At 51.6% G+C, this 23,925-nt stretch overlaps 1 protein-coding gene across 5 annotated transcripts in view; it reads right to left on the reverse strand.

The window, feature by feature from the left end:
* The window catches only part of CCDC180 (coiled-coil domain containing 180), a 53,098-nt gene continuing 29,173 nt past the window's right edge, over window positions 1-23,925 (reverse strand). The window contains exons 20-37 of one of the 5 annotated variants that reach the window (XM_053656095.1): window positions 22,309-22,489; window positions 21,359-21,505; window positions 20,589-20,733; window positions 20,296-20,412; window positions 19,266-19,364; window positions 17,262-17,381; window positions 15,446-15,618; window positions 15,093-15,148; window positions 14,900-14,975; window positions 13,135-13,212; window positions 9,886-9,952; window positions 8,960-9,101; window positions 6,333-6,493; window positions 5,627-5,764; window positions 5,046-5,157; window positions 3,177-3,282; window positions 2,275-2,410; window positions 1-1,347 (exon numbers count right to left, since the gene is read on the reverse strand). In XM_053656095.1, the coding sequence (XP_053512070.1) occupies window positions 1,216-1,347; window positions 2,275-2,410; window positions 3,177-3,282; window positions 5,046-5,157; window positions 5,627-5,764; window positions 6,333-6,493; window positions 8,960-9,101; window positions 9,886-9,952; window positions 13,135-13,212; window positions 14,900-14,975; window positions 15,093-15,148; window positions 15,446-15,618; window positions 17,262-17,381; window positions 19,266-19,364; window positions 20,296-20,412; window positions 20,589-20,733; window positions 21,359-21,505; window positions 22,309-22,489 (2,186 nt within the window). In that variant the 3' untranslated portion in view covers window positions 1-1,215. Of the gene's footprint in view, window positions 1,348-2,274; window positions 2,427-3,176; window positions 3,283-5,045; window positions 5,158-5,626; window positions 5,765-6,332; window positions 6,494-8,959; window positions 9,102-9,885; window positions 9,953-13,134; window positions 13,213-14,899; window positions 15,149-15,445; window positions 15,619-17,261; window positions 17,382-19,265; window positions 19,365-20,295; window positions 20,413-20,588; window positions 20,734-21,358; window positions 21,506-22,308; window positions 22,490-23,925 lie in introns of those variants that run through there. The other 4 variants (XM_053656094.1, XM_053656097.1, XM_053656096.1 and 1 more) reach the window with 4 other exon arrangements.

Here is a 23,925-nt window from a genome sequence, read left to right on the forward strand (position 1 = left end):
TGAGTCAGCTGAAAGGGGCTAATCCCCGGGAGAGACTGATCCCTAAAGCTGCAGAGGCTACACAGCTGAAGAACACTGGAAAACAGAGGATCGTGAAAGCTCAAAGTGATATTGTTTGGAGAGAGGTCACAGAAGCAACAGGGGAGGGGCGTGGCTGTCTAAGAGGCCCCCCTGCCCCCTGCCAAGTTGTAGGTCATCCACACAGCTCAGCCTTGAACAGGGCCCAGATATTTGGATGACTCCAAGGATGCAGATACTTCGTTGTCAGCTGGTTAAGGACTCAGTTGTGGGGTAACTAATACTTTAAGCAAAGCAACCAGCTGCAGTATTACTGATTCCGTAATAGTCATCAACCGGCTGGTACAAAGTTTATACTGCACTAGATGCTGGGGTGAGGAAAGGCAAAGGCAGTGGGAAGAAACCACATTAGGTAGATATATAGGGGCTTGCCTCATGAGTCATTACGATAGAGAAAGCACGTGAAAATGTCAATGGTTGCAGTCAAAATGGCAACCATGTAAAAGAAACAGGGGTGTGTGGTGTCCAGGAAGGAATTTGAGCAACCCGTCCAAGTGACATGGAAAGCTACTGACAAAGGGGACCTGGCGTGGCGGGGCCGAGTAGCAATCAAAGAGGAGAACGTTGACCAGGAAGACAGCAGGGCGGAGGTGTTCGGGGAGGATGATCTGAGTCCCATGGGATCAAAGAGGCCCTTGGGAGAATTAAGGAGTCCTAGAGGATTTTTTTCCCCCAAAATGCTGTCATTTGCTGAGGCGAGTTGCCAGGTAAATGCCCAAGTGGCACTGGATGCATTTTTTGTTGGTTCTAGGAATCAGTGCATGGTTGCAATTATAACCCACATTTTTGTTACATGTAAAAGAGAGCCTTTTCCAGAAGATCTAATTGTTTCATTTTCCAAGAGCAAGCACCAAGTGTGGCTTTTGGAAGTTATTTCCTTCGAAGTACTTCTGTTTTAAGTGACCTATTCCCGTTACCCACCGTCCCTGCGAACCACGAGGACTCCTCCTCCTACCTCAGTCTTCCTCACTGGAACTGCTGCCCACGAGATGTCCCCAGTCATGAAGCTACGGTGCTGGGCATAGTGCAGAGGTGGGCAGACATATGGATGGATGGATAGATGGACGGAGAGACAGGCGGAGAGACAGAGGAGGAGTCCATAGAAAAGGAGCCTTTACTCGGGGTGAACTGAGCGCGTCACGAGTACAGGCTGCGGATGGTGTGCACGGAGCTCTTCCAGCTGTCCTTCCAGCGCCCAGCCTCCCGCACCTGCGTCCAGTGCTCGTCCTGGATCCTCTTCAACTCCCCTTCGAATAACGCGAGGTATTTCTAGGAGCAAGGCAGCAGGAGGCGGCCCCGTGAGAAGGCGCTTCTGGATCCTGTGCACTAGGGGAACACTATACACTGAGGCAGGCGCCTCTTAACCGGCACCGCCACCTCCCGCCCGCCGTCCCCAGGCCCTGGCAAGATTTCAGAAGTCATTTCTTACATATTTGCTCAACAGCCAGTCAGGCAGGTCTGACTGTTTTGCTTGTTTTATAGGTGGGGAAACTGCGGCTCAGACTGAGCCTTACCAATACCAGGGTCAGCCTACCTCCAGGCAGAAAAAGGTTTCTCTCTGGGCACCTGGACCAAAGGACCACGCATCTGTAGAGCTGACAGGCCCCCCAGGTGGCCACTGGGTGTAGCCTCTTCTTCACACAGGCCCCGATGGGTGTCTCCGAGGCACTTGGCTTCTCACCCTGCCTCTGCCACTCTGTAGTGGCCTATGGGGGCGCACTTGCTTTAAGTCTCAGTGTCTTCAAGAGTAACACGGGGACAACTCTACCTTCCTCGCGGGCTTGTTTCAAGGATTCGATGCGATGCTCTCGTCGAGAACAGAAACTGCCGACCAGTCCACCCGCTGCTGCCCCTGACTGACCCTGTCCCCTCGCTCGGACTCACTGTTCCTCTGGAAAGCCTTCCTTTCCACGGCTCCCCTGCCTGTGTGGGTGTCCCTCCGCTGGGCTCCCACAGCAGCACTGGGGCCCACGCTATCAGTGGGACCGGACCTAACCAGTGGCTCACGTCCTTGTGAATGGGAACATCGACTGTTCTGAGTGTCGACCCTGCGCTCTGGGGCACCCTTACCTGTGTCGTCTGCTCCGTGGCCAGATGCCAGGCCCCTGTGACGGGAAGCCCCCCTTTCCCAGGCCAGCCACACTGAGCTGCTCTGCCCCCCCCCACACGCCTCTCCAGACCTATCTTTGCGCTCACCAGGTAGACGGCATTTCGGGCTTCCACGGCTGCCAGGTGGCCCAGGTTTGTCTTGGTGGTGGTGATCGACGCTGTTTTCCGGAGCAGAATCTTGTTTTGGATGGTGACTTCAGTGGGTTTGATCCCAGGCCACTTCCTGTAAACAACGTGGCCTGGAATCACAGCCCCCAGGCTCAGCTTTCCCATTCACAGTGCACCACTCACCCTGGTGAGAAGGGCTGGCATTCCCTTTTTTTTTGGTTGGGTGTCACCGTAAAATTCATTTGTCTTTATGAGGTTAGTATTTCTTTAAATATCTTAATGAAAAGAAAAAGCATTTCTTCGAGTTCTTTTTTGCATTTCCCTACTGTTTAAACCCACGCAAACAGACAGTCCGGGGTTCCGTGTGGGGAAGGGGGATGTGGCACCTCTCGCTCTTCCCTGTCCTGGGCCTGGCTTCCTCCTCGGTCGCCAGCCGGGTGTGCTCACCGGCTCCCAGCCCACTGTTTCTGCCGAGCTGTCAGAGCCACTGCTAAGAACACAGCTGGGCAAATCCCTGCCTCACTTCTCCCAGAGTCACATTCTTGGGACACAGGGACAAGCACTTTGATAGCTCTCGTCACATGTTCACGGTGCCGCCAGCAACCCAAGAACATGCCTCACACTAGACAGGCAGCCTTTTCTTTGTGGCCCCTCCGTGGGCCCTACCGCCACTGAGTTCTCAGTACATGCCAGGGGCACTCCGACCCCGTTAACTCTCTGCTCATGATACCACGTAAGGGGGCTCCTATGCCCATGTCACAGACGAGGAAACTGAGGCACAGGACAGAATGCTTTTCCCAGGGAACCGGGTCTGTTTTCCCACTGCACCACCCGCAGCAAACACGGCCATCCGTGGTATTCCTCCTGTTCGTGGCTCTCACCTGCTCCCCCGTTCAACCAGGGGCTTCTCACTCTCTTCTTCCAGGGAGAGCCCGGCGAGTTTCCTCCGTATGAGGATTGATGTTTTCTGTTTGGGGGGTTCCATCCCTGGTGGGCAAAAAACGGGTTGCTGGCTGTGGCCTCACCCACAGCCTGAGACCGAGGGGCCCACCTCCCGACCTCACGTTTAGAGAAACAAGGGCTCACTCCCCTCCTCCCCACTTGGAGTCTCCCGGGGGAGGCAGAGCCCCCTCCCACGGAAAAGCTGACAGAACGCACCAGACATGCAGGCTGGGGTCTTAACTTTCTTTGTAATTCACATTGAATTCCTTATTTCACTATAATAAATACTTATTGTCTTCGTAATAAAAAATTTTGAGTAAAAGTAATATATTTAATGACGTAATAGGTTAGTGATAAATGGATAACATTTAAGATATGACTTGAGTCTTTCCATAGCTATAAAAGTAATATGGCCACTATAAAAACTTGAAACATCACATAACCTGGAAAGAGAAAAGGTTTGATAGGTCTCTCATAACCGCAGCCGCCAGCGGTGGTCGCCATCAGCGGTCTGGTACCCGTCCCCAGGCTCTGCCTGTCTTCCGCTCTGTCTCTCTCCCACAGACTCATTTACATAGACGTGAGCATGCGTGTGTGTGTGTGTGTTATGTATGTGGGTCTTTTCACGGTGCCGTAGGTAAGTACTGTCAGTGTGCATTTTCACACAACGGCATTCCTTCCTGCCGTTCCACGTTAGTACCTGCAGGCCCACTAAACCCACTTCAACAGCTGAACAGTATTCACTGCACATTTCAGCCATAATTTAGTCATCCATTCCTCTATACTTAGATATTAGTATCATTTCCAATTCTCTGTAATTTTAATGCTGGGATGAATATGTTTTAAAATATATCCTTGAAAAATCATGCAACTGCTTCCGTTGGATAAATTCCTAAGGTAAAAATCACAAGGTCAAAGGTGTGCACATTAAGAATTTGGATGGTTGCCGGTTCAGTTCCCGGTCGGGGCACATGCCTGGGTTGCGGGCCAGGTCTCTGTTAGGGGACACATGACAGGCAATCACACACTGATGTTTCTCTCCCACTCTTTCTCCTTCCCATCCCCTCTGTCTAAAAAAATAAATAAAATATTTTAAAAAAAGAATTTGGACGGGTAGCAACAAGGGTTCTCCAAGAGAGTGCCATCGATGTCACATTTCAAGGGTCTCTGTGGCATTGGGCTTCCTCACGTTCTCACCAGGGCTGGTTGCCACTAAACTTAAAAGCCTTGCAAAGCTGTCAGGGAAGACTGATATGTTAATAATGTCCGTATTTGCATTTTTCATCCTCCAGCAGGTCAAACTTCGTGGCCACAGGAATTACTTCTTTTTTGAACTACACGTGTTTGCCCTGGTCTCTCTTTACAAATTTGACCTGGTGAAGTTTTTTGTACCACAGGGATGTTAGGCCTTTCCCTGACCTTTAGGAGATTAGGAATATTTCTCCAGTTTGTGATTTGTCTTTCCAGCCTTTGACATGTTTCCTTGTTTTCGCTTTGGCCACAGAGATGTGCCAGCCATTTCCATTATGGTTTCTGACTGTCCTCTCATATTTAGAAAAACTGTCCCTGCCCCAAAATGATAAAAATATCATTCATTTTCAACACGTAATCTCTGGCCCATTTGGGATTTGCTTTTTTAATGAAAACAAGTTACTTTTCATGAAAACAAACAAAAATTCATCAGCCCCTTCAAGGGCAGAATCTGTTTTCATTCTGGTGCAATTGTGGGGGAGCAGACCCCCCAGGCCCATCAGCCTTTGCCTGGCCAACCCCCCGGGGCCGGGACGCCAGGCAGCAGTGCCCCTTACTTGCAACCTGGATGTCATCCATGGTGATCACTTCATCCAACTGCAGCAGGAACTTCTCGGCAAAGGTGGCCAAGCTGGCTATGAATAACCGGCCACACTTCCTGGCACAGTCCTGGAGGAGATATGGGGAGCACAGGGCTGGCAGCAAAGGCTCTTGCCTCTCAAAGAGGCTGAGAGAGGACTTGGGGAGCCATGTACCCTCTGTATCCGAGTGCACGGGCACCTGGTCCTCGGCCAGGAGGCCTCTCCCAACAGGTGACTTGGCTTGAAGAGAGGAAGTGATTCAGAAATGGCCAAGGGACAACTCACAAGAGAAGAAATGCAACCACACGTGGATCTTGAAAGAAAGTTCTCATTAGTCATTTTGTAATTAATTTAGAAATCAAAAAATGTAGGTTAATACAGCCAACGATGACCATCTCCACCTGTAAAACCTGCCCGCTTTCATCCCCCAATCTGGCCCGAGTGTCAGCAAAAAGCTGTGCTCAGCACTGGTGGTGGTGGGCTATCAGCTGGGGGAACCTCTCTGGGGAGCTCGGCAGCCCTCAACGCTGGACTGGGGAGCTGATGGCACCACTGACCTCCAGCTTGTCCTTGGTTGTCCTAATCATGGTGTCCACATCCTCCTGCCGTCTGTCTTCTGCCAGACATAGAGACTCCACTTCTTGGAAACGTGCGGGGTGTCCAAGATTAGGATGGAGACTCTGGGCATTTTTATCCTTCAATCAAAAACATCCAGAAATGAGCAGGAGTTTTGACCACACTGTCTTGAGGCCAGGACAAAGAAGTCACTGGCCTATGTCTTCTGCAAATCACAGCACTGGCCAGACTGGTGTGTGCTGACTCAGGTGTGTGACAAGCCATGGGTGGGCAGAGAAGGCCAGCGAGGGGCATGGCTGGAGCTGACTGAGGATAGGGAGAGGGTGAGCTGAGCATCTGTCCAGCACAATCAGGGCTTTAGTCCAAGGAAATAAACAGCATCCACATCCCACGGCTGTAAGGACCCGGTAGGCAATCACTGTCGATCTCAATGACGATGGCCATGTGAAACCCAACTAACCCCCCCCCCCCCCCATTAAACCCAATGAGGATTTTACTGAATGACTCCTGTGAAGAAGATGTTGGCTCCACCCCCATTTCTACACTGCCTTGTGTCCCTTAGTCCCCAACCGATGCTCCCAAGCCTGGCCCATTGCCCTTCCCAGGACTCAGTTTATGCCCCACATCCATTTCTGAACTCCCAAGGCCCCTGGTCCTGGGGAGGAAGGGCTGATCCTAGGGCCCCACCTTCTTTTTCTCCAGTTGCTCCATACGTTCCCAGAAGTGCTCCCGGATCTCTGTGGTAGAGGTGCAAAATTTTTTCCAGTTTTGCTCCTTGAAATTTTCCATCACCAGCCAACACACTTGGGGCAGCAGTTCCTCAAATCTCCTCATCTGGCCTCGTAATTCTGTAGACACAGGGTTGGGGGAGAAGATCAAGCAGAGCCAAATGGCTGTGGCAGTCTCTCCGAGAAAGGTCCAAAGCAGTTTCCAGAAGAGAAAGAGAAAGACTTGGTCTTCAATGTGGTAATAGCTGTTTCATCAAAAGGGCTCATGTGGTCAAACTAGTATAGAAAATACTGAACTAAACAAGTTCAAAGGACTTCTCTTCTGTACTCCGTAGGACCTTTCAGCTCATTTAATCCTCACCGTAGAATACGTTTGTGGATTTTGGAGAGAGAGAGAGACAGAGACATCAGTGTGAGACAAACATCGATCAGCCGCCTCCCATAAGCACCCTGACCGCACATGGAACCCACAACCTCGGTGCGTGCCCTGACCAGGAATCAAACCTGCGATCGTGTGTGTGTGTGTGTGTGTGTGTGTGGGACAATGGCCAGCCAACTGAGTCACTGGGTCAGGGCTCAGCTCATTTAAAATACATCATGCCTTTCAGCCGCTGTCTCATCCTGCCTGTCCCTTTGGGCCACTAACTGGCTGCATGTCAGACCTGCTCTTTCCTCCAGGTGTCTTCACCTTCCTTCCCGACCCTCATCTGTTTTTCTGTGTTGCATTTTGGATATTTTCTTTGGATCTATCTTGTAGTTCACGGATTTCACCTCCACCAGTGAATCATCTAGTTGTAAAGCCATTTATAATTTTTTAAAATCCCCATCCAAGGATATATTTATTGATTCAAGAGAGAGAGAGGAAGGGGCAGAGAGACGGACAGAGACAGAGAGAGAGAAACATCCATGTGAGAGAAACACCAATCAGGTGCCTCCCGTATGGGCGGGACCAGGGACCAAACCCACGACCTAAGTATGTGCCCTGACCAGGAGTAGAACCCTCAACCTTTCAGTGCACAGGATGACACTCCAACCAACTGAGCCACACCAGCCAGGTCAAGCCATTCTATAATTTTAAAATTTCATATATTTACTTTTCCAGTCTAGTTCTATTTGGTTCTCTTTCATATGTACTTGGTCATTTTAACAGTCTCTCACTCCTTGCTCATTTTTCCAGTTTCCTCTCCTAACTCTAATGCACCGGGGGAGATACCGAGCTAGAGGAACAAGATGCGTCTGTAGTTTCAATCCCAGTCATTGCGCAACCACAGTAGCAAGAGGCGCGGCAGACTGCTTACCCTGCACCAGACAGGTCTGTGTGAGGGGTTTAGTCCTCAAAAAAGCCTTGCAGGGTGGGCTTTGTCTTTATCTCTAGCAGACAAGGAAACTGAGGCTCACAGAGGTGAGGGGACTTGGTCAAGGTCATGCAGCAGGGAGATGGCAGCACTGGGTCTTGAGCCCAGGTCTGACTGCCCCTCCTCCGCTCCCTCTTCTATCCACACTGCCTCTGCACCAACACGGCAGGCTGACAATGGGCCCTCAGGGTCCCTGACTTACAGGAGGAATAGATAGGGCTTACCTCAGCATGAGACACACGTGGCTGTGGACACGGGTGAAGAGGAACATGGAGAAATGGACAAAAGCAGGGCAAGGCTCATGTTTCCGCAACTCCTTTAATGTCATAATAATGAATGTAAATGGCAAGATGTGTTCTCCCCGCCTGTTCTCAGGTTCCTGTTCTCCAGGAGGCTGTGTCTGCCAAGTTCATCACCCCAGCACAAGCCAGGCGCACAGCAGGCAGTAGAGTTACCATATGACACAGAAATTCCATTCCTAGTTACACACCCCGGAGAAATTAAAATGTATCCACACAAAAACATGTCCGTGAATGTTCTTAGCAGAAGTATTCACAGCATTTGAAGTAGTCAAATGTTCAGCAATGAACGAAGAGATAAACAAAATGAGGTATGTGCAGACAATGGAATATAAGTCAGCCATGAAAAGGAATGAAGTGCAGATACACAGTACAACATGGATGAACCATTAAAAACTATGCAAAATGGAAGAGCCGGTGACAGAATACCACATACTAAATGATCCATTCATACGGAAATCCAGGAGAGGCAGCTCTGTAGAGACGGAAAGCTGATTTGTGGCTGTGCGGGGCTGGGGAGGTGATGGGGGACGGGACGTTCTAAACCTGACCGTGGATGGTCGTGCAGCTCTGTGAATATAAGGAATTCACTGAATTGCTCACTCTAAGTGAGTGAATTGCATGTATGTGACCATCTCAATAAAGCTGTCAAAGATATCTGTGCAACAAACAAAACATTTTTAGTTATACAAATCACCACATTTCTCATGAAAAAGAGACCTTCTGAAGGGGGCATTTTGTTATTTCCCCCAGTTAAATCTGAATAAGGTTTTCTCCCAATTCTAAGATGTTGACTGTTTCTTAAGAGGCTCCTCTGCCTCACCTGGCAGCCTTTGGGCCCGAAGGGTCACATCCAGGTCGTGAGGCCTGAGCCTAGCTCAGTCAGTGGCCCTGTGCCACTGCTGGAGCCTGCCCCGGCTGCTAGCACCCACCGATGAGGCAGGAGTTGTGGTACTCGTCCATCTGTGCCTGGTACTCCAGCATCTTCTTGCTGACGTTCTCCACACACTGTTCGAAGGTGTCACACATGCAGTCAGGCCTGGTGACGGGGCGTTTCTCTTTGCGGTTAAACTCCTGCGAGAGAGGGTTGACAGTGTCTGGGCAAGGACCCTCACCATGGGACGCTGGACCAGGCTCCTGGCATCCTCCACCCTGCCCTCCACACACCCTGGCCTTCTCTCCTGCTGTCCCCTAAACCAGTGACCCTCTTCTTGCTTGTCAGTCCTTTTCACCACTTCCAGCGTCACAGGGCTTTGCAAGACACAAGTGAGTGAACAGCAAAATTCTATTTATCCTTCAATGCCAAATGGAACCTCCTTTCAATGACCAGGTTGAGAACTTGCTATGAAGTTGCCAAGCTGGTTACTAGGCTGGGGGCCGCCAGTATGAATGATCCGAGGCTCCTGTTCTAAAGGATTTGCTGCTCCGTAGGAGGCAAGCAGAAAAATGCGCAGACACCTCTGTGTGGCGTGTGCTGAACAGGGTACTGAGCAGCTCCTATTGAAGAACTCCCCGGGTACCTGTTCACATCTCCCACCTGCCTCCCATGGTGCCGCCATGCCTGTCACCCTCCTGCTGGCCACTGGCCTCAGGGACAGAGATGGGCTTGTTCCTTTGGGCACATGCAGTATCTGACATACAGCAGTGATACCCAAGAAATGTTTGGTGCTGCACAACTGAATAAATGAATGAATGAGGTTTAGCTGGGTAGCCATGGGGGCTGTGGGGGCTGGAATCCCTTTTCCTCAGTTTCGCCCACACAGCCATTCTCTGCAGGAGGCAGGAGGCAGAGGCCTTTAGGGACACTGGCCAGCGGCTGATGGAGGGGCAGGCAGAGGGCTTGGGCTGCAGCTCTCACCTCCATGATGTTCACCAGATGCTCGCTGTTCTCCCAGAGGAGGGTCATGACGACCCCTTTAAAATCCCTGCAACACACACGAGATGGAGCCCTGAGAGGCCTGGCCGAATCGCACCAAACAATGTGGACAAAACCAAATGGACAGAACCTTCCAAGGATTCAGCAGCCCGGCCAAAACTGCAGTTGGACATTCATATGATGCCCAAGCACATGCCCACCTAATATTTCTGTTTGTCAAGTTCATTGCCTCTTGTGTATGACAAGCTGGGTTTGGCCCTTTCCAAGGGTCTCTGCTTTCTTTTGGCCTCGTCACTCCTTATAATTACTCTCTCTGCCCCAGGACCTTCGTACAGACTGATTCATCCCCTGAGAGCACTGCTAATTTCCTCTCGGTCACACCTGTTCCTGCTCTTCCTCACATCCCGGCTCCGTGGCAATTCCCGACTGCCTCCTTCCAAAGCTCCCAGCGTGGCCCTCGACCGTACAGCACTCCTCAGAGAGGGATCTGGGATTGATTAATGCGACTGGCTGATTAACCTCCATCTCTTGCAGCCGATGGAAACTTCAGAGTGTGTCTATTTTTCTTCACCATGGAATCCCTGGCCCCAGTGCAGAGTCTGCACCGACCCGTGCCTCGGCATTGGTTGAAAGAAGAAATGATGCTTTCTTATAAATATTAATCACACGAGCAAGACTTCTTGTAGGACCAAACATTTTCCTTCTAATACCTCTGGCCTTTAGGTGGCTGAACACACCAGGGCTTTATTAGACGGATCTGCACAGACTCCATGGACGCTCCTGCCCAGCTACGCCAGCACCTCAACAGAGTGAAGTGAAGGCAGATGAGTTAGAGCCACATACACCTGCAGGACACTTAGTATCCTTATAATTTCTATAAAACGTCACAGTGACTGTCATAAACACGCCATTGTTGGCCAGTTCCTGAAACATATGTATACAGGTCACTTGATCCTTCATTTTATAATTCTTTTGTCATTGTTAAGTTGAACTGAAAATATACTGAAAAACAAGAAGGAAGAATGAGTGCCGATGTGTGACTGCATTTCCTTTCGCTGATTTTAAAATGGGTTTGGAATTAGGTTCACGTGTATTTTCCATGCTGCTCTTCTTCCCTTGAACCAGAAGAGGGACTGACAAAGACTCTCTCCTTGATCAAACTGTGGTCGGGCTCGGCTCTTCCGAACTCTTTCTTCAACTAGGCCTCACCCCTGGGCTCGGTCGTTGGCCTGCTGGGTTCTGTTTTAACAAGAATCCTGCTACATTGGTCGAGAGACAGCCCCTTATGCTCGATCAGCCTGGCCTGCCATCAGCAAGAATCCTGTTAAGTAGGTTTGGCAAGAATACCAACACTCTGGAATTTTCCATCCACGGACCCCCACCCCCCGCTCTGCACATCGGCCGTCCATCCCCGCTGTCCTCGCTGTCTTCTGAGTTGAGCCCCATCTCTCCCCTAGTGTGAGTCTCAACACCTCAAGCAATAGTCTGGGATAAAATCATCAGAATAATTTTTTCTGTAACACCTCCCACCTGCAGTGCCCAGAGGGACCACCTCCGTCGCTCTCCCCACATAAACTGGGCATGTCGCTGAAATCCATTTCTATATTGGTTCATCTCAGGCAAAATACGGAGCGAACCTCTTCCCCTCTCACTCCTTTGCAATCTAGGGAGCGTGTTTTCTCCATGTATTTGTTCCTGGTTTTATTCCTCCTTTCGGAGTGGTCTCTTCAGATTCTCTTACCCTACTAAGTTCTCAAGGTTTCCCTAGCAGTTTGCGTGGCGGCGGGCAGAGGGGCCCAATTTTTAAACGTCTTTTTCTTTGTTGTCCTCGTTTACCGTCATGGTGTCTTGGCTGGTGGCTATTATTGATAACACTTCGCTGCATTTTAACTTACAGGAATTTCAAAATTTATTTGCCAAAATTTTCCATCTGTTTTTGTCATGATTTCCTCTAGTGCTTCCCGGTGGGACAGTCCTGTATCACTAAAGGGAGGCCCGCGGCAGGCGCTCAGGAGCTCCCTGGCTCTCCTCCACGGCTCCGAGAGGAGGGCTCCCTCCTACCCGCTGTGCCGAGGGGAAGGCCGAGATTGGGGAGACGTCAGTCGGCTGAGTCCCAGCTTCGGAGGTAAAAGCATGGTCAGTCTGATTGTATTTTCTGAGCCATTAACCACTGTGTTACACCAGGGGAGTCCCTACCTCTCAGAGATTCAATAAATTCTCAACTTATTTTTTTTCTGTGTAGCCTGTGGTTGTTTTAATCACCAAAGAGCCATTGTACCTCTGCACCACAGACATCATCCGTCCCACCTGGTCACACAAAAGAGTGAGCCACTGACACTCATGACAACTTGAGTGGGTCTCGAGAGCACTGTGGTGACTGCAAAGAGCCACTCTGAAAAGTCACACACTGTATGAGAACATTTATATGACATTCCCAAAGTGGCAACACTGTAGGGATGGACAACAGAGTAGCTGCCGCTCAGGGGTAGGGACAGCGAGGGAGGGCGGTGGGCATGGCCGTAAGGAGCAGGGGTGGGGAGCCTTGGTGACAATGGAACGGTCCTGTTTTTGCACTGTGGTGATGGTTACATGCATCTACATACCTGATAAAATGACAGAACTACAGGAAACTGGGAGAGAGTGAAGGTTTTAACGACCTGGAATGTCTTTGGGTACACGGGACAAGGGGCCACCTGATGTAAAAGCCGCCCTTCTTCGCATGTTCCCAAAACCCAAGTGGTGAGGCCGGTGGGGCTGAGAGACAGGTGGGGCGCTGCGATGCCGGGGCCTCTGACTCAGGGGCAGGGGGAGCACTTGTGGACTTGAACTTTCTCTGAGTGCTTTTGATTTTCTGAAGTAGAAATTTTACAAGTTTGCTCGAAATGTAGCTAAGTGCAGCATATTTTGTTTCAATCATTGGCATTAGAATAAATGGAAAAAAAGAATGCAGGAAAGAGAAGCACTTAAAAATAAAACAAAACCCAAACCTCAGACAGGCATTGCTACCCTGCTACCACAAAATACTTCATTTGAAAAATGTGAAATTTTGGTGAAAAAAAAAAAAATCTCTCCACAAATCCAGGTGAGATGAGTTGAGGTAAACCGCCCTTGACCGTTATCTGCCCCTTCACCAACCCCTCCTTATTTGCCCCTCAACTGAACCAGGCTCAGTGCCCCCACATGGAGACGGCAGGTTACAATGGAGTTCGAGGAAAAGGCACGGTCACTTACTCGGCCTGAGGAGGTGGCTTGTCCCAGAGCACCTGGTACTTTCTGTCGATTTTGTTGGATTTGGCGAACCGTGTGCCGCTGTGGGACAAAGGTGGGTCAGTGCTCTGGAGGCTGGGGGTGGACACAGGCCTGCCTGAGCCCGAGGGAGTCCCACCGAGTTGTCAGAGGCCTCACCCTGCCTGCGGGCAGCGTGATTCCCCCTTTGGGGCTGAATCCTTCAGCTGCCTCCCGACTCCTCATCAGTTCTGGAGGTCACTGGACTGGGGGGATGAACCTCTTCCGCTACCCCCACCCCAGGGCCACTGAGAAGGGGGAGTGGGGAATCGGGGCTCAGGCCTAAACATTTGTATCCTTGCTACCCTCTGGTAAGCTCCCCCCGCCCCGCCAAAAAAATAGGTTGAGCCACATGTAGGGTAGCCAGATTTTTAAGTAAAAATACAACATGCCCATTGAAACTTGAATTTCATATAATCAACGAGTAATTTCTTTAATGTAAGTATGTCTCATGCCATATTTGGTACGTACGTATACTAAGATACTAGTGTATCTAATTCAAATTTAACTGGGCATCCTGAATGTTAGTCTGGCAGCCCTAGCAACATGGATTTCGTTTTGCAGCCTCTGAGAGACTGAATATGCAGATGGACAATGGCTGGACCACATACAAACACAAAAGTCTGACCCGCGACCTGCAGGAGAACCAGCTCCTCATTACAACAAACAACTCGGGAAGCCAGCCCAGCATCTGACTCGCAGGAAGCCAGTGGTTGTCCTAGTGACAATTCAGAAAGCTAAACAATAATGTCTATCATAACGGGCCCCCAAACGACCAGGAATTGATTAACAGGTGACAGCTTTCCCAAGTTTTGTCCCTGCTTCCCACTTAGAACCGACCAGAGAAAACCAAGTATGTTCCCCTGACCAATCACATAGGATGCTCCGCCCCGCCCCCTTCCTGTGCCAACAGCTTCCAATCAGGAGGCCCAAAGCCCTTCCTCTTCTCCACTGTAAAGCTCTCCTATTCCTCCGCATGCTTTTGAGTCTCCGCTACAACGCAAGTGATGTGGTTGACCCCCATGCTGGAGTGAGCTCTGAATAGTCTTTGCTTTTCTCATTTGGTTGGTCTTTGCTTATTTCCACATTGCATATGACCTGAAGAGGGATGCAAAGCAGTAGCTTCCTCACTGCTACTTCCTCAAACCCAAGAATTAAAGCACATCAACAAAGGCTCACAGAAGCCCAAGAAAGCTGGCTTAGCCATGTGGCTTCTGTCATCAAAATCCACACTAAGTGGTAGCTAAGGCTCATGCTCACTGAGCCACGAGTCTAACCACCTTAGCGGGGCACAGTGGGCAGCACACGTAGCTAGAATGCAGATGCCCAGGATTCCTCCTATGGCTCTGTGATGCCAACCAAGGAGAGTCATCTCTAGGGTTCCTCAGTCAGATCAACACTGTGTGTGCAGAAAGGTACCAGGGCTTGGATCCACCCACCATCTCCATGGAAACCTCTGCAATCCCAGATGGGTTCTCTGGTGGGAGGCCAGTGTGAGCCCAGCACTCTGCAGGAATGAGTGCAGCTGTGACCAAAGCCAGCGGCAGAGCCGGGCCCTCACTGGGCCCCTCGGAGTCTCAGAGCTGCAGGCACAGGCAGCACATTCTGATGACAGACTCTGGCAGAGCAGCAGGGTGATCTCCAGCCTCCCTTTAGGGAGACAGGGTAGAGGTCAGGGAAGGGGAGATCCTGGGCAGCCCAGCGTCCCTACCTCCCTGAAGAAGTGACATTGCCACTGGGCGAGGCCTTCCCAGAGTGTTCTCCCTGATTCCGCTGTCGCTTCAAGCCTTTGGGTGACGAGTGCACAGAACAAAAGCAGAGGACCCGAGGTGAGGACGGGCCGGGCGGCCCCGCTGGCTTCCCCACCGCCAGTGCCCCGAGACCCCAGGCCTGTTTGCCTCTACCTGTCTGCGATCGAATTTTCTCAGAGGAGGGAACTGAGAATTTTGAGTCCTGAAGTCTGAAACCAGAGGAAGGGATGTGAGGCTTACCCGGGGATGGTGAGGACAGCTCAGGCCAGGCGCCGGGCACCACCCCCAGTTAGCACACAACGCCAGGCAACTCCACCCTATCCTGAGCCCCATTTTAGAGGGGGAAACTGAGGCTCTGAGAGGGGAGGCCCCTTGCTCAAGACCACAGGCTTTCAGAAGCAGGCTCCCACGGGAACGCAGGGCATGGGGCCCCAAGGCCAGCTGCTGAAGGCTCAGGGCCTGGGCTGTGGTGGCGGGGCCCCAGCGTGCACCGCCAGACCACTCACTGCAGGATCTTCTTCACCACGTCTATAGCTGGGTCTTCGATCATGGGCTTCCCCATGCGGCTCGGATGGGCAAGGGACTCGGGGGTGACCCCACGTGTCTTGCTGTCCTCTTCGAGGGCTTCTGAAGACACCAGGATGTCACTCCCTATCTCCGCGTCAATGAGCACATTGTCCTGCAAGCCAGGGAGAAGGGCCCAAGTGTGTGGGCCCGGCCTAGGTGCCAGGGAGTCAGACAGGGTGGGTCTGCATTCCAGCACCACTTTGCTCAGGTGCTGGGGCTGGAGGCCAGCTGCCTGACCTCTTCGAGCCTCTTTCCCTTCTGTGAAACGGTAATGCTCCTATCTCTTTTAGAGGGCCATTCGTTCGTGCATGCATGCATGCAACCTTCAAAAATGTTTCCTGCATTCCTGTTCTCTGCAAGGCTCTGCCTGGTCCCGGGACATGGGGTGAAGAATCCACATATAAGCCTTGCCCTCATGGACCTTAAAGCCCAGTCAGAGAGACAGACATTTAACATGCACATCTACAGATAAATCCTTGGTCACAATGGGGACCAGTACTGTAAAGGAAAAGTTCCAGTGTCCTCTATGAGACTGAGGGTCACAGACCTGTACGACTGGCCTGTGACCAATGGACAAGTGAATGAATGAATGCATGAATAAGTGAGTGGCCAATTCCTCCTCCAGCTGGACCTTAGAGAAGGGGCCAGAGTGGCGGCCCACAGTGAGCACTTGCTCCAGCAGTTCACTATTTTACTCTGCATTGTGACTCAGCACTGGACTGTAAGAGGGAAAGACCCTGGCTGGGCCCCTGAACCCCATCTTGTCAGGCATGGAAGGGGTGGTGCAATGGAGGTACGTCCTGGTGGCACAGTGGGAAGAGCCTGCCCACAGAAGGAAGGGCTGGTTCGGAACATGGCAGTGGGAGGAGGCAGGGCCCGAGGGGGACCAGAGCGGCACTCGAGGGCTGCCCCTTTATGTCGCCATCGGTTCTGTGAGCCCCCCTCCCTCCACCACCTGAAGTTGGTTGAGAGCCTCTGGTGTTTGAACCCAGGTGTGGGGGGCTGAGTGTGGGGTCAGGGGGACAAGGCTCTTAAGTCCTCTTGGGGCACATGGTCAAGGGGAGATGGTCCCTAACATGAGACCTCACTGCATGATCTGTGCGATCCTGGGGAAAGCCAAGGTGCCTCTGGGGCCAGGACACGCCAACCAGTCCAGGGGTGGGGGATGGCTCAGGGCAAAGTGACAGCTTAGGGAGACCAGAGAAATGAGGAGGCCGTGCAGGGTGGACTGCAGAGGCTGCTGCGCAGGTCTGATGAAAGGGTCTGGGTTTTGCCCAGAGGGCAGGAGAGTGACAAGGTCAGACCGGCCTTTTCTAGGGTTTGGTCTGGCTGTGGCTCAGGGAGCGGATCGTGGAAGGTGGTAGGAGGATAAGGGCAACCAGGTGGGCGAGAGACCGGGGCTTGGATGAGGTGGTGGGGGTAGGTGAGGAGAAAGAAGCTGGTGGGTGCACACGGGTGAGGGTGGGAAGGGAGAGGCTGAGAGGTGAGGCTGCCCTGAGAGCTGGTGGGTGGGGTGGGCCGAGGGCCCTGACGGGGGAGAAGAGGTGGGGCCTTCAGGTGAGGGATCTCCTAAGAGGCCAAAGTAGGAAAGTGGCCATTTTGGATTTGAACCCAGATCCGACCCACAGCCCGTGGTCTTTCCAAGGCTCCCCAGTCGGCCTGCTGCCGGCAGGGACCTGGGCGCCCCTTCCCTTGGGTCTGCTGCGCCCTGCAGGTGTCCCTCACCCCTTGCCGCCACCCCATTCTGTTCCTTACAGCAAAATCCACGTGAGTGGTGGACACTCTGTCCAGCCCGCAGTTGAGGTAGTGAATCCTCTGGTTCAGTTTTTCTTTCCAAGCTTGGACAGAGGCACGGACGTCCTCTGTGGTCACTACCTGGTGAGAACATGGAAGAAGAAAACCACAGGACGCAGGCTACAGAAGGGCGAGCCAGTTCCATCGGAACCTCAGGAGTGGGCGCTGGCTGGGAAGGGTGCCTCCTGGTGTGATGGGCGCCCCTCGCCTGCAGGAAGGGACCTGGTGGGGTGGGGACACCGGACTGACTGTTGGCCGCGCCACTGGGACAGCAGATCCTTCAACTGATGGGGCATCTCGAGTTCAATTCCTGGTTCTACGGGTGTGTTCTAGGCAAATGATTTAAGCATGTATGACTCGCTCTGGCTGGTGTGGTTCAGTGGATTGAGCACCGGTCTGCTAACTAAAAGGTCACCAGTTCAATTCCCAGCCTGGGCACAAGCCTGGGTTGTGGGCCAGGTCCCTGGTTCAGGGCTTGCAAGAGGCAACCAATAGATGTATCTCTAGCCCATTAATGTTTCTCTCTCTCTCTCTCTCTCTCTCTCTTTTTCCCTCCCCTTCCCTCTCTCTAAAAGTAAATAAACCTTTTTTTAAAAGCTTTAAAAATATAAACATACTTGACTCAGTCTCCTCATCTGTGCGATGGGGACAAAGAATGCCCCCTAGGATTTCTTCTAGCTCTAACACTCTACATCCAGGAGGAAATGTTCGGCCCAAGGTGGCACGGGTGTGCAGGAGTGCAACGACCAGAGCTTTTCTGGAGGGGTCCTGATGACGACGTCAAGGACCCACACGCCTGGAGCAGCGATCCCGCTGACCACGCCCACAGGGGTGCAGGAAAGCACCGTGAGGATGTTCACCGTTACCACACTTCCCGTGCCTCATTCAGCAGTGCTCACACATGGCTCCCTGAATCGTCCACTGACCTATTAGCTGGCCCAGGCCGGGAGGCGCCTTGGCCTCTTCCACTTCCTTCATCTCCAACGCACTCTGAGTCCTGCCCATTCTCCCCTCCACTCAGCTCTGGAATTGGAACATGTCTCTGCTGGCACCTTGTCCAGGCCACTATTCTCTCTGCCTCAGTCCTGGTACCCTGCCCCTCTCTGACCTTCCTCCCTGCCTTTCTGTACCCAGCAGCCAGACAGCCCTCCTCAAAGCGGCTGTGAGCGCACGTCCCAGGCCGTACCAGCCTGGTCCCCATGGCCTTCACTATGCATCTGACGCCTCTCTCCCGTCTCCTGATCCCTGCTCTGCACAAGTGTCCATCCGGCGTTTCCCACCAACACAGGACCGTCTGACCACCCGAGCTCGCGCTCCCCCAACGTGGCCAGGAGGCTGTGCGAAGCCCTGGCACCCTGCCCAACACCATGACACCACGAGGAGAGGGGAGGTTGGGAGGTGAGGAAGTGTGGGAGAGCGAATGTCTCTGCCCTGGGGAGGCAGAGCTGTCCCTAAAGGGCCCATCGAAGGGGTCACAGCAGATGGACCAGTGTTCCCTGCTCTGCAAGGGATGCGTAGAAACATCTGCACAAAAACACACAGGCCATGAGGGGCTCTGCAGGAAGTGAGGACAACCTGAGTGATGTGTGTTCTCCACTCTGCGCTTTGTGGCTGTTGGGACTTTTACCAAGAAGCACGTGTTGCTATGACAGAAAAAACAGTAAGAATAGAAAAGTAAATGTCGTCTATTGCAAATAACAATGAAACCTTAACTCAATCTGAAACGGAAAAGACTTTCTCACTGGACTTTAGCTGCCTGCCAGGGAGGCACTGAGGGCTGGGGGAGGTGGCTGGTTTCTCTTCTTTTCCTTAATCCCACAGAATAAAACACAGGTTAAGTAGGAAGGTTCAGAGGCCGCTCCGGTGCCGGAGAAATCTTGACCACGATGTGAGTTTATTCCCAGTTTATGATTCTAGCCTGAAGCATCTTTACCAGTCATAGCTTAGCGCCTCCTGAGCACGTACCTTTTTATCTCCCTTTGAGTTTCGATACATTTCTACTTTGCTTTGAAGCTGTTCCAGACAAGAGTTTAATCCATCTGCTTGTGAATTGGACTTTGCCACCTAGAAAAACCAGAGGTTCCAAGATTTGTCTCTAGAATACCTATTTCGAAAATCAAGAAAATGTTCAGCCTAACGTATTGTCTGAGAAATGAATTAAGTGCTGGAAAAAATGAAACCAGGATAGGAAAATGCATAATCTTATCAAAAACCTGGTCAGTGTAAATCTAAGAGACTTTTTGAAACTGTCAAATAGATAAGGGTTCAAAATAGAATAGGTGACTCACAGAACCAGTTGAGGGTGCAGGTGTGTTTCTAGGAATTTGTCCATTTCTTGTGGGTTATTCAGCTTGTCGGCTATAACTGGTCAGAGCAACCAGGACCCTCCGCATTTATGTGGTATCAGTTGGAATGTCTTCTCTTTTATCTGATTTTATTTTAGTATTGTCTCTTTTTTTTCCTTAGTCTAGCTAAAGGTTTGTCAATTTTGTTTGTCTTTAAACATCAGCTCTGAGCATCGCTGATCTTTTCTATTGTTTTTTTCTAGTCTCTATTTTATTTCTGATCTGACCTTTATTTCCTTCATTCTACTAACTTTGGGTATAGTTTGTTGTCCTTTTTCGAGCTCTTTGAGGTGTACAACTAGGGTGTTTATTTGACCTCTTTGACTTGGATTCATGTTTCAGCTACGCCATTTAAGAGCTCTGTGTTCTTGGCTAAGTCACTCTCTGCGTGGGTCTCTCTAAAATGTGGATTAAAAGACGTACTTGCTTTATACAGTTCCCACGAGGACTAACACAGCTAATCAGAGTAAGTCAGTTAGTGCACGGTGCCTAAGAACACAGTGAAGAAGCCACGACAATTTACTCTGTCTTCCTGGCTGGAGTGAGTCCCACTGGGCGGGGACCACACTGGTGTTCCCAACTTCTAGGAAGTGCCGGCACGCATCTGTGTGTGATACATACGTGCCAGATGGAGAATTCATCTGACCTACCTCACACTTGATTTTCACTTGCAGATTTGTCAGCAGCCGCTGGATTTTCTCTATGAAGATAAGATCCACAGACAGGTTATGGAATTTACTTTCAAACTTGTTGATGAAATCATTGGCCTAGAAAGAGACATAAAAAGTAAAAGAGGGGGACTTCACTGGGAACTGTTGAGCTTCGGAAGCAGAGAGGTACAGGCTTAGCTAGTGGTTGGAAAGGGGGGCTAGACTGGCCCTGTTGACCTTGTAACGAGGTGTCCTGGGAGCCTGGCTAAAGGTCAGAGATGCAGCTCACCCACCTGGTCCAGGTACTCGCTCTCCATCTTCTCCATGTTGATCATGATCGAGCTTTCGACAAACTCTATCCGGGCAGCTTCCTTCTCTAGTCGATTACATAGTGACTCAATCTCTTCACGAGAAAAGTTGCCTCCCTCTGAAAACAGTCTGGACATAATTTGGGAGAAATAGAAGCCACTGATCAGATGGGAAAGTTTCCATTCATCCCGAACACTCTGGTTGATAAGGCTTTAGATGAAAAGCACAAGATCAAGGTAAAATGAGTGCAGGTAGGTCAAGGACAGAAGTAGGAAAGCCACCCAGATGTCCATAGAGGGATGAATGGAGAAACAAAGCGTAGTGTGTGTGCATGATGGGATCACATCCAGACTTAAGGAGGAATGAACTCTGACACATGGGTGCAGGTTGATGACATCCTGCTAAGTGAAATAAGCCAGACACGCAAAAGGACAAACGCGTGATTCCACTTACAGTGAGGTGCCTGGACTGGTCAGATTCGTGGCAGAGAATAGAATGGGGGTCTCCAGGGGTGGGGGGAGGGGAGATCATGTTTAATGGGTTCTGAGTTTCAGTTTGCACAGATGAAAGCGTCCTGAAGGTGGATGGTGGTGAGGATAGCCCAACACTGTGAGTTACTTACTGCCACTTACAATGGTTCAAATGGATTTTACGTTCTGTACAGTTTGTCACAACAACGAATTAAGGGGGGTGGGACCAACTCTCACCAGAGAACGCCCAGTATCCCACAGGAGCCCCTGGTGCTGGGTCCCACCTGCAGTGCTTGATGTACTCGATGTTGGTGAAGCGGAGCTTGCCCAGGCTCTCCTCCAGGTACTGGCGGAAGCTGCGCAGGGACACCTGGATGACGTCAACATAGCTAAGCAGCTCCTGGTGCACTGTGCTGCTGAGAATGACCAGCCTGGGGAGCACGGGAGGGGCAGGGTGGTGACCTGGGCATGGCAGGGCAGCCTGGAAGGCTGTTTCAGCTCCACTGCCATGCCCAGCTGGGTAGAAAAAGAGGCATTAGAAGGAAGTGTACCATCCTGGCGTGTGCAGGACACAGTGTGGAGCTCTTGAGGTACTGGATCAGAGGGCACTTCCCTCAGGCCCCTGCCCCCAAATTGGTAGGAGACACCCCAGGCCCTCCTGGACCTCATCCTCCCTCCAGCATGCCCGCTCTAACTCCCAGGATGTGGCTCCTGCTCCCTGGTGCTCTCCTCAAAGAGCTCCTCCCATTACCTGAGGCCTCTCTGAGCACATAAGAGCCTCCCTCACAAATCCCTGAATGACCTTCCTGGAACCCCCTTGCTCTGCCCTGTGCACATCCTTACCCCAAGATGGGCCACTGCCCTTTCCTGATGGGAGAATTCTGTCCCCTGCCCCCAACTTCTTCCACCCCAGGCCCAGGGACGTCCTGCAGGAAAACTCTTCCTGATCACCCCGGATGGAAGTGGTCCTTCCCACTATGGACGTTTTGGGGCACGTCACTGGCATCCCTGCACTCTGACCACCAGCATCCTTTTTTCTCTCTGGCTGTTCCCCTACCCCCAGCCCCCAGGGATGTGTTTCACACAGGTGGACTCTGAGACTTGTGAAGAGGTGAACTGAAGGGAAGGTCGCTCCAGGTCTGGAAAACTGGCTCTTTTATCCACTGGGGAGGGACTGCTCCTTTGAGAGCAGCCACCTGGCTGGGTTCTAGGTGCACAAGGCCAGGGCCCTTACTTGTGGCTCTTGGTGGCTTTCAGGAAGATGTGTTCCATGTCATGAATCTTGCGCCGGAAGTTTTCCGATTTTGTGTTTTGCTCCTCTTGGAACTGGGAGAACATCAGCTTCTCCTTCTTCAGCGCCTCCATCACCCCAGCACAGTGGCTGGCCAAACGCTCTTGATGAAGCAAGAGCTCGGCTGCAAAGGACAAGGGGAGCTGAGGTGCTCTGGATGCAGAGTCACCTCAGGACATTCCCTTCCTGGGCCAGCTGCAGAAGAGGGACCGCTCAGGCCAAGGCTCCTCATTCTGTTCTGCGGCCCTCACAAGGGCTTTGCCTAGGGATGGGCGCCGATCTCAAGGAGGCCATCCTGAGTCTGCTCCAGAGTCTCTAACTGGAGAGGAGGCTCTTTCCAGCAGTGGGCAGGGAGGTCTCTGCTGGTGGAGACACCCTGCCTGCAGCCAAAGGGAACAAGGTCCGAGAGAGGGACAGTCCCAGGGGAGCAACCTGGGAGCAGGTAGGATGGGGGCAAGGTGTTGGGGAGGGCAGGGGTCTCCATAGAGGGTCTGGGAAAAAACACTCGGCCCACAGCTGGGTGGCTGGGGGTTGTTTCTCTATGTCAGTGACTACTCATCTCCAATGAGCCTGAATTCCAACGGGCTTCTAAGGTATAGTAAAAAGAACCAGGATTTGGCTTCAAAAGCTCCATCATGGGCCTTTAGAGCCAGTGGACAGCCCCAGACCACCCTGACTGGCCTCCCACCGCTGGCGTGGTAAAAGTGCTGTGTGGTCTCAGCTCCATCCAAATGGAACACTGTGACTCTGGGACATGGCTTCTCTGGCCTTGACTTCCACACTGTGCTTTGGGCCATGAAGCCAGGGCAGGGGAGGGAGACCAGGCTTCAGAAAGCAACTTTATTTATATTTATAGTTAATGCGCATTTTTCAGATGCAGACAATGAAGTTCCAAAAGTCAACCAGGTCTCCTTAGGCCACAGACCCGGGGACTCTAGGCCAGGTTGCCTGACTCCACAACCATTTCAAGCCCCTGGCAACAGGAGGTTGGGTGGGATCATGTGGGGACTGTCTGCGAGCTCTGAAGGTCTATGATGGAGCTTTAAGTGCAACACGAGTGAAGGATCCAACTGAAAGTGTGCCCCCACCCATCAATAGAGCCCTCTGCCTAAGAAAGGAAAGGCACCTTTTTTAAGTGTTATAAATCATATGCTGAAATTAATGGCTACCACTTTTGGAGGCTGTTGTCTGATACGAGGTGATCATGACTCCTGACTGTACCCCTGCCACCAACAATGTCCCCTTCTGCAGATGAGAGATGCACCAGAGAAGTTGGGTAATCTGCCCAGAGTCACGCAGCTACAGTGGCCAAGCCTGATAGCTCTGATTTCTGAGCAACAGGTTTGCCTCTGAAGCATCTGCCATGCAGGTGTGTATCTGACAGGTATGTGAACAGAGCTGGGGTCCACACAACTACAAAAGAATACTACTTGTCATCTCAGTATCTAATGCCCTTTAAAAAAAACAATTTAAAAAACCTTGAACAAGTATTCTGAGCACCACCTTCCCTGCCAGCCTGGGTGGTGCAAGCCCGCGCTCACATCTTCCGAGGTGCGGTAA

The sequence above is a fragment of the Artibeus jamaicensis genome, unplaced genomic scaffold (genome assembly GCF_021234435.1).
Source record: "Artibeus jamaicensis isolate MK-2021 breed Jamaican fruit bat unplaced genomic scaffold, CSHL_Jam_final scaffold_1964, whole genome shotgun sequence".
Lineage (NCBI taxonomy): Eukaryota > Metazoa > Chordata > Mammalia > Chiroptera > Phyllostomidae > Artibeus > Artibeus jamaicensis.